Source organism: Haliotis cracherodii, unplaced genomic scaffold (genome assembly GCF_022045235.1).
Source record: "Haliotis cracherodii isolate W230 unplaced genomic scaffold, xgHalCrac1.p SCAF_20, whole genome shotgun sequence".
Classification (NCBI taxonomy): domain Eukaryota; kingdom Metazoa; phylum Mollusca; class Gastropoda; order Lepetellida; family Haliotidae; genus Haliotis; species Haliotis cracherodii.
Genome location: NW_027266276.1, coordinates 2086557 through 2097248, shown reverse-complemented (window position 1 = coordinate 2097248; position 10692 = coordinate 2086557). Strand labels below are relative to the sequence as shown.

The window sequence follows — 10692 nt, the reverse complement described above, 5'->3', positions numbered from 1 at the left end:
AATAAATGGCCAATTTGTACAGTAATTTGTAAACTGACTGGAATATTTAGGCGATTGTTATTTCAGTCAGACGCTGTTGTTCACGGACTTGCCACGATCTTGTTACCACAGATTCCGAATTCCCGATTGGGCCCCATTATTATCATTGGCAAACTCCTCCGAACGTCATCAGAAGGACCAGTACAGACACCAACAGAGAGATAAATGCAAACCTATGGGCGACATTAGCGCGGGTATATATCAGCGGGATTTTATAAGCAAAACGGATGTCAAACAGTTCAAACTGAGTTTTATAAGGAAACTATCAGTACATCCAGTGTGGATCATGTGACTACAGGATCGTAAAACATTTTCTTACTGCATTAAAATTAAAAAGAGGCCATTGATTCTAGTTCAGCTTACAGCAAAGCTATTAATACGTCCGTTTTGTATCATGTCGGAAAACACTTCCCTTTGCATTTAAACCTTATACACCCATGGTTCTCGCTCCATGTGTTACAAAGTTATAAATACACCCGGCTTGAGTTTTCAAACTAAATACATAAACACTCATATCACTGTATCTTAATTGGCCAAATGGTTTGTTGTCATGGAAATCACAAAAAAAAAAATTTCGTCTAAATTTCGCATATTGTACTAACGCTTCTTTCAGTACGGTTTTTGAATGCCTATGGTATATAACATCACGTGAGAACCAGTTCTGGCCCCCAAGCGGCGTTACTTTTAATATGCACCCAAAAAGAAACAATGTTTATACGGAATGACAACTTTCAATGTTTACCACCCAGAACCTTCGATTATCTGCAGACACAAGATTCCATTAGATGCAAAAAGCAAAATAGTAGGATACCATATGGTCGCAAACAAAGCAACTACTAACGCGGCAAGATACACTCATATTGTCACGAACACCTAGTATCCTCCCTATTTGAGAGTGATTGATAAACACATGCATGCTTATGATACAGTTGGACTTGTACAAATGAGATAAATGATACCTACAGTGTTCTTTGTTTCTTGTTCCTCACCATGCTCAACATACGGCTTGGAATCGTCCTGCAGAGATTTATAATGTAATTCAAAGAGATTTTTTCCAGATATCTCTAACTCATTTTAGAGAAAACTTACCCATCTTCCCGAGGCAAGAGAGTTAACTGACTACAAAAGTCCAGTTTCCACCCTTGTCGAACTAGACTGGTTTTATGGAGTTACATTTTGGCTGGGCTAACGAGTCTATGCATAGTCCAATCAAAATCGTGAACCGAAATCGAAATCAGGTTCGTAAACCGTCGTGCAGATTTCGGTCAATTGCAGGATTTGCAAAGCATGTGCACCACCAACTGGTTGTCAGCAGATATTTTCCAAATCTTTTCATGTTTTTAATCAATGTGCTCGCGTGATTTGATGCATTTATCGATGTAAGACCCGTCCTGACTGGGCGCCATCATTCTGAGTGAAGCAAACGCAAGTGATACGAGAGGTGGAATCTGATTGGTCCACAGGAGAGGCTTAGAAGGGACATAGCTGGTAATACCCACTGGTGGCGGTACGATCGCGCCCAGTTATTCCAGCCTAGTTCGGCAAGGGTGGAAACTGGACTTTTAAAGTCAGTTAACTCTCTTGCTTCGGGAAGATGAAACTTACCATGCCGAATTCCAAAGTTTATTTACTGCAATACATAGACTGCCTTAGTTGAGAGAAATACCACCTACTTTAGCTCATCATGATCTTTATTAACTTGAACCATCTTAAGAATACGAACGTCAACTGATGAAGTAAATACAAAACACATTCAGTGTCACGAGACAATTATGTCCCATGCATGGTATTGAATTTGTTGTCAACATTGATGGTTATTCATGAACCCAATGTTCATAGATCACGCTCTCTGTCGTCTGCCAAGTCCTGTTGGGAGCGCCTGGCTTTTTGTAGACCGAGAGGGTCCAACGATTTTGGCACAAAATCCCGAACGTCTTAAGCCAACCGGATATAGAGCAGCATTCACAACAGAAGCCATTGTGCTAGATGTGATCACTTTACAGGGATATTTTTGGAGTTAGGAACACAAGATGTCCACTGGCCCCACTGCGGATGATTTGGATCTTGTGACAGGGTCCCCAGCCTCAACCGACCCAGGCTGCATGGGCACCATAATCCATGTCACTGACATTCTTTTTGCCATGGAAATCCAGGTCAAGTGATCCACCCTCCTTGAAATGTACCTAAGACAGCCTGAACAATATATTCGTCATTTCACCATTCGGACTGAACAAGACGCCAGGTGGCGCCACGTCTTATGACCTTTTCATTACGGCGAAGGCTAATATCACGTGTTTTCTCGCGCATATCTTTTATCAGCATGTTCTCGATTTAAGATCATGACATATACAACATTTAAAAAATATGCATGGCTTTAACGAAGACATTGCGTTAATGTCTAATGTTGTTATGAGCAATGTCCCCATTGCATCACAGAGACACATTGATGCAGCTATGGCAGGAGTTTAGTGATGCAGGCCGTTGTGATTTTTATCTGTTACTGAACAGAGAATTTACCCGAATATAGTGGTTGAAACTCGAGGGAATGAGGCACCAACTGTCTTACAATTTACTTAATTTGCCTAACAGCCTATTGAACAACCCTTATGTACCCTTGGCCAGACAGAAGGGTAACTGTGTTCTGTATCGAGCTGACCAGCCCTCCCACAATAGTCTCTGCAACCAGAAAGCCTCCAAGCAAACGCTTCCCATCACAAGTTGCTGCATGACACTGGCGTTTCGTTCCTCATCAGGGACATTAGTCCTGGATTTCGCAGTTTGAATGGTTGAGCCACAATTAAAGCATATGTGTCAGCTTTCTGAACCATGGCTGACTTTTCCACAACAGTGCTACTAGCGTGGTGTGGTCTCCCTGGGCCTCAAGCATGTCAAGGGTCTGCGGATCATCCTGAATGGTGGATGGACAAAATGGGTCAGCTCTTCCCAGTCCTGTTGGGCTGACGCATCTATGCCTGATGTTGAGGGGTCTTAGACCCTGTTCTTGTACAAAGGTAGCTGTGTGCACGTGTTGACTATTGAAGCTAACCTGTCCACGCGGTGAGGTTCCTACATGTGATCCAAAAGCTTGAAAAAGTTTGGCTGCAGTTGCCATTCGTACTGTGGGTTCAGCTGGGGTCAGCTGTCTGCTTCTTCACTGTCAATGCCCTGCATTGCTTGGCGGTTATGTTTAACCCTAACCCCAACGCTCGTTCCCATATGCCCGAAACTATTTGGTTCAGCTTTCTGCAAGGGCTACCCGGGAGGTTTATTGTTAGCCACTGTCACTGTAGTCTTATCATGGCATTTAGAAGTGAGTGATACACAATTTCTTTATCATAAGAAACACGACGTTTCAGAGTATATGCTTACTCCTTCATCAGGTAAATGCATTCTAGGAAGCTTAGAGCTTACATATTTACATGTAAAAACAACCACCCAACCCATCAACCTCGATGACTTTAATGGATATTTTGTTGCTTGGTTGCCTTTTCTTCTACAAAAGCCTTTGAATTATTACAAAATGAAATTACTACACAATAACCACCACCACACAAAACATCAACAACAACAACACTACAACTACTACTACTACTACTACTACTACTACTACTACTACTACTACTTGAGTTGAGTTGCGTCCCCCGGGCACGCTATAAACCTATGGTCGTGAATTCGAATCCCGGTTCGACCCGTTTATGTTTCTAGGTTTGTCCGCACCATACCTGTGCTCGTGGGTTTCACCAAAGTGGTAAGCGTATGAGAACTTCATCACTTCGGGCTTTCCTCGCACACTAAGCTGACAGAACGTGATATACCTGGAATACTGTTCAGAGCGGTGTTAAACCCAATTCATTCATTCTTCTACTACTACTTCTACTATTACTACCACAGCTACTGTCATATTTGCAACAACAACAACAACAACTACTACTACTACTATCACCACCACTTTCGCTCCTACCACCACCACCACTACTACTACTACAACTACTATTCGTGTTCGTGGGTTTCACCAGAGTGGTAAACGTTTGAGACCTGCATTAATTCGGACTTTTCTCCCACACTAAGCTGACACGCCGAGATATAGCTGGAATACTGTTCAGAGCGGCGTTAACCCAAACTCATTTATTCACTACTACTACCGCTACCAGTACTACTACCATTACCACTGCCACTACCACTACTACGACCACTACCACTGCCAGTACTGTTACGTTTGCTACAACTGCTACAGCTTAAAGCTTTCGATCGTCACATCCAAGGTTCGTGTTTGACTCCCCGCATGGTTCACTGCCTGATATTTCTTTATTATGTTCCACCATGCAACTGAAGAGAAGGTTCTAACAAATAAAACCTGTTCCTGGTTATGGCAATATGGGACATATTATTATATTTCTGGTAATCATTATTTTTATGTGGCACGCATGTCCCAGCCGTCAAAGGCGCCGCAATTAGCTGTGCAGAAATACACCCTTATGCGTGTCGGAAACCTTTAAATACATGTTCGAATCCCAGTTTCTGACTGATAATGTTCTCCTAAGTTTTTCAGCAACATACCGGTACCTTCATATTTTGGTTCTTGTCAAGTTGACACGCCGGGATATAACTGAAATACTGTTCATAGTGCGTTAGCATATTGTACTATGACGTACTGTTTGTGGTATGCTGGTCATATAGCTTGAATATTGCTGAAGGTGGTGGAATCAGACGCCATATCAACTGTCAACTATAATATTCAGAGTAAGTTGACACACTGGGTTCACGTAACTATGGATCTTTTAGTTGGGGCCAACAGAGATATCATTCAAGCAGTGTGCCAGTTAGTCACAATTCCTTTTTCAATTTATAGATTCTGAATCAACTTACAGATGATTTCACATAAATAGTCTAATAATTAACAAACATGTCTGGCAGTCAACAGAAAACCAAATGAGACCAACATATAAATATGTTCACGTGGACCTGAATTTCACACTTTGGAATAGTGAGCCAGTTGTTTATTATCAGCTGGCCCTACTGATGAGGTCATGGTTTTTAAACAGTCATAACTGCAATGTTATTGCTTTCGCAAATTTGCTGTACAAGGCACACATCTGCTACGTTTTCTAAATAGAGAAGACACACATTCTTGATACAAGATTCAACTTTGACAAGGTGTACTGTAAACATGAATACCAGTAACTTTGCTATTTGCAAATATGCTAACATATCTTGTTTTCACAACTTTCAACACTCCAAATGCAAAGGTTGACATGCTCATGATTTACAGATGCATTATTTCTAACCCAACCCTGTAAACATTGTATATACTGAAGCAATAATTGCTTGTTCTTGGTTTGTAGATAAAGCCGGCAGACTTTGATTGTGATGCTTAGTCTTGTCTTTGTAAGGAAATAGTTGGTGTTGTCAAAAACATTTGCCTGTTTGAGGTGGGTTTTCAGTAGTTTTGTCTCATTTCTAGTCACTATAGTATTTGATTAGTCAATTGCTCTTTGTGTTTGCAGGGTTTCTTTGCTTCAACTTGAATGTACACTAGTTGTTAAACCAGTGTATTCAATGCTATACATTATTATGATATGTTGAAATTTACTTTAATTCAGATGGGTACGCTATGTATATTTATATCCTATTTTATAGAGAATTTTATTATCAAACCATATTCATTTTTTTGCAGACGTTGTTTGTTACCAAATGTGATCTATTTTTTAATTGTCAGTTCCCATAAGTATATTGATATATGTTTTGATTATGATGTGGATACATGACATAACACCTTATGTTTTGATTGAAATTTCAGGATCTCTGAGCATTGATTATGGATCTACATTGCTTTGTCCTGGGATTGGACAATTCAAACTATAAGCACAATTTAGCCAATGTGTAATTATGCAATCAGAAAAAAGGATATTGTTCTTAACTGGAAGATATGGCTATGTTTGTGTATCAGGGTTTTGAAAAAATGATAAATAACTACAGTTGACATTTCAGAATTTTTGATGTGGCCCTGAATGTGAAATCTAAATGTTAGCCTTTGCAGCAGTATGCATATATACATTCTTTGATCCTAAAATACAATTTCATTACATGCTTTGTGGAAAATGATAAAAAAATGAGAAATAGGACTCAGTCGTTAATAGAAATGATTAATTGTGTTGTACCCAAAGCTGCGTTTTGCAGTTGTGTTCCTTACAAGGAAAGATATTTTGGCAACCATGTTTGTATTGTGACAGATACTCCCTGTCACCACCACTGTGTAAGTGATTGTTGCAACTGCACATCAGAAATTGGTTGTGACTGTAAGAGTGTCTGTAATTTGTGTACTCATTTGAATCTTCAAAGAATAAAAGTGTTCATGAATAAAAACAAATAATAATAATAATCAGAGTAAGAAGCGTGGCAAAATTTAACGATCGTGCCACTGATGCGAACTATCATTAATTTGACGATCTTAACGCTAAGATGATCGTTGATCCAATAGTTTAACATAGGCTTGCGGAAGTTGATGGTAATCAGCAGAATAAAGTGAATTATTATTTCATGATATTTATCGGTGTTGTGTTCATACTTATTCACAGTTACAAATCAATATTATGACATTTGTACACGGTTGGCATGTATTAATGGACTAGGAGTAAACAACATTCAAAACTATCGTCGTATTGTGCTACGATAAACAACAAAACGCACACACCTAGTAGTTCAAATTTTCGTGTCAATGGAAATTAACTTTCATTACATTGTGTACATAGGTTCGAATGTCTACATTTTTCACACCTTTCGTATTTTATCCCGTGGGGATCTTGCTACAATATTATTATCAACAACAGTAGTATTAGTAAAGTTGAGTAAAATTCTGTTTAATCTAACATGCTAATTATTTAATTATGTTCTGAATAAATGTCTTCTATAACTTGACAGCGTTCTTCTGTTTTCTCTGGGAGTGATGGGGTAGCTACTTATTAAGTGATCGATGACTTGGGTGCAATCAGCAGAATTAACCCTATTAGTGCTTAAATTCATACTTCATTTCATCTGAAGAGGATTGTTTTATCGTTTAACAGCTAAATATGGAAAGACAATCAACAGGTAATGTTTACCACTTTAATATTGTCATGAATGTTGTATTGTTTGGTACATCGTAACTGTATTTATGGTGAATGTGGGACATTGATTGAAGCCCCTGTAAAATAGTTAGAACTTGATGGTGGTGCTGACAAAACTAGAAACATAATCGGGGAGAACCGGGATTCGAACCCACAATCATAGGTTTCTGGCGTGGCCAAGGGACGCAACTCTGTACAGCGAATCGCGCCGCCTTAGACGACTGGGCCACCCTTTCCCCCTAACATGTAGGGAAGGCTGTGTTGAGTTGTCCAGTAGTATTAGAGTCGACGTTGCTACCTGTAGTGCAAGCTGTGTTGAGTTGCCCAGTAGTATCAGTGTCGACGTTGCTACCTGTAGGGAAGGCTGTGTTGAGTTGTCCAGTAGTATTAGAGTCGACGTTGCTACCTGTGGGACAGGCTGTGTTGAGCTGCCCAGTAGTATCAGAGTCGACGTTGCTACCTGTAGGACAGGCTGTGTTGAGTTGCCCAGTAGTATCAGTGTCGATGTTGCTACCTGTAGGGAAGGCTGTGTTGAGTTGTCCAGTAGTATCAGAGTCGACGTTGCTACCTGTAGGGAAGGCTGTGTTGAGTTGCCCAGTAGCATCAGAGTCGACGTTGCTACCTGTAGGGCAAGCTGTGTTGAGTTGCCCAGTAGCATCAGAGTCGACGTTGCTACCTGTAGGGAAGGCTGTGTTGAGTTGCCCAGAAGTATCAAAGTCCACGTTGCTACCTGTAGGGAAGGCTGTGTTGAGTTGTCCAGTAGCATCAGAGTCGACGTTGCTACCTGTAGGGAAGGCTGTGTTGAGTTGTCCAGTAGTATTAGAGTCGATGTTGCTACCTGTAGGACAGGCTGTGTTGAGTTGCCCAGTAGTATCAGAGTCGACGTTGCTACCTGTAGGGCAGACTGTGTTGAGTTGCCCAGTAGTATTAGAGTCGATGTTGCTACCTGTGGGACAGGCTGTGTTGAGTTGCCCAGTAGTATTAGAGTCGATGTTGCTACCTGTAGGACAGGCTGTGTTGAGTTGCGCAGTAGTATTAGAGTCGACGTTGCTACCTGTAGGACAGGCTGTGTTGAGTTGCCCAGTAGTATTAGAGTCGACGTTGCTACCTGTAGGGCAGACTGTGTTGAGTTGCCCAGTAGTATCAGAGTCGACGTTGCTACCTGTAGGGAAGGCTGTGTTGAGTTGCCCAGTAGTATCAGAGTCGACGTTGCTACCTGTAGGGCAAGCTGTGTTGAGTTGCCTAGTAGCATCAGAGTCGACGTTGATACCTGTAGGGCAAGCTGTGTTGAGTTGCCCAGTAGCATCAGAGTCGACGTTGCTACCTGTAGGGCAAGCTGTGTTGAGTTGCCCAGTAGCATCAGAGTCGACGTTGCTACCTGTAGGGAATGCTGTGTTGAGTTGCCCAGTAGTATCAGAGTCGACGTTGCTACCTGTAGGGAAGGCTGTGTTGAGTTGCCCAGTAGCATCAGAGTCGACGTTGCTACCTGTAGGGAAGGCTGTGTTGAGTTGTCCAGTAGTATTACAGTCGATGTTGCTACCTGTAGGACAGGCTGTGTTGAGTTGCCCAGTAGTATTAGAGTCGATGTTACTACCTGTAGGACAAGCTGTGTTGAGTTGCCCAGTAGTATTAGAGTCGACGTTGCTACCTGTAGGGCAGGCTGTGTTGAGTTGCCCAGTAGTATCAGAGTCGACGTTGCTACCTGTAGGGCAGGCTGTGTTGAGTTGCCCAGTAGTATCAGAGTCGACGTTGCTACCTGTAGGGCAAGCTGTGTTGAGTTGCCCAGTAGTATTAGAGTCGACGTTGCTACCTGTAGGGAAGGCTGTGTTGAGTTGTCCAGTAGTATTAGAGTCGACGTTGCTACCTGTAGGGAAGGCTGTGTTGAGTTGCCCAGTAGTATCAGAGTCGACGTTGCTACCTGTAGGGAAGGCTGTGTTGAGTTGCCCAGTAGCATCAGAGTCGACGTTGCTACCTGTAGGACAGGCTGTGTTGAGTTGTCCAGTAGTATTAGAGTCGACGTTGCTACCTGTAGGGAAGGCTGTGTTGAGTTGTCCAGTAGTATTAGAGTCGATGTTGCTACCTGTAGGACAGGCTGTGTTGAGTTGCCCAGTAGTATTAGAGTCGATGTTACTACCTGTAGGACAAGCTGTGTTGAGTTGCCCACTAGTATTAGAGTCGACGTTGCTACCTGTAGGGCAAGCTGTGTTGAGTTGCCCAGTAGTATCAGAGTCGACGTTGCTACCTGTAGGGCAGGCTGTGTTGAGTTGCCCAGTAGCATCAGAGTCGACGTTGCTACCTGTAGGGCAAGCTGTGTTGAGTTGCCCAGTAGTATCAGAGTCGACGTTGCTACCTGTAGGGAAGGCTGTGTTGAGCTGTCCAGTAGTATTAGAGTCGACGTTGCTACCTGTAGGGAAGGCTGTGTTGAGTTGCCCAGTAGTATCAGAGTCGACGTTGCTACCTGTAGGGAAGGCTGTGTTGAGTTGCCCAGTAGCATCAGAGTCGACGTTGCTACCTGTAGGACAGGCTGTGTTGAGTTGTCCAGTAGTATTAGAGTCGACGTTGCTACCTGTAGGGAAGGCTGTGTTGAGTTGCCCAGTAGTATCAGAGTCGACGTTGCTACCTGTAGGGCAAGCTGTGTTGAGTTGCCCAGTAGTATCAGAGTCGACGTTGCTACCTGTAGGGAAGGCTGTGTTGAGTTGTCCAGTAGTATTAGAGTCGACGTTGCTACCTGTAGGGAAGGCTGTGTTGAGTTGCCCAGTAGTATCAGAGTCGACGTTGCTACCTGTAGGGCAAGCTGTGTTGAGTTGCCCAGTAGCATCAGAGTCGACGTTGCTACCTGTAGGACAGGCTGTGTTGAGTTGTCCAGTAGTATTAGAGTCGACGTTGCTACCTGTAGGGCAAGCTGTGTTGAGTTGCCCAGTAGTATCAGAGTCGACGTTGCTACCTGTAGGGCAGGCTGTGTTGAGTTGCCCAGTAGTATCAGAGTCGACGTTGCTACCTGTAGGGCAAGCTGTGTTGAGTTGCCCAGTAGTATCAGAGTCGACGTTGCTACCTGTAGGGCAAGCTGTGTTGAGTTGCCCAGTAGTATTAGAGTCGACGTTGCTACCTGTAGGGAAGGCTGTGTTGAGTTGTCCAGTAGTATTAGAGTCGACGTTGCTACCTGTAGGGAATGCTGTGTTGAGTTGCCCAGTAGTATCAGAGTCGACGTTGCTACCTGTAGGGCAAGCTGTGTTGAGTTGCCCAGTAGCATCAGAGTCGACGTTGCTACCTGTAGGACAGGCTGTGTTGAGTTGTCCAGTAGTATTAGAGTCGACGTTGCTACCTGTAGGGCTGGACATGCTTACATTTTTCGCGAGCATCTGCATGACTGATTTATAGCGTCCCATTCATATAATTTTCAACGCTGTTTCATAGGATAATCTGATTATTCTCTGGCTTTGACGTTTTACGCATTCTAACAAAACCATTTGCCTAATCCTGTTGTTAATTTGCAATAGTAGCCTGCATGACAGACCATAGTTCCCCAGGGGACCCGCAAGATGGCCAGGTT

At 42.8% G+C, this 10692-nt stretch overlaps 1 protein-coding gene across 1 annotated transcript; it reads right to left on the bottom strand.

Moving 5' to 3' along the window:
* Nucleotides 1-7381: 7381 nt before the first annotated feature.
* On the bottom strand, nucleotides 7382-10480 carry LOC139470427 (mucin-22-like). The gene has a single exon (XM_071252836.1). It carries the CDS (start codon nucleotides 10478-10480, stop codon nucleotides 7382-7384), a length of 3099 nt encoding a protein of 1032 aa, XP_071108937.1.
* Nucleotides 10481-10692: the final 212 nt, after the last annotated feature.

Excerpts from the sequence above, each read along its gene's own strand:
- LOC139470427 (XM_071252836.1), bottom strand. The coding sequence starts at position 10,480 with ATGTCCAGCCCTACAGGTAGCAACGTCGACTCTAATACTACTGGACAA.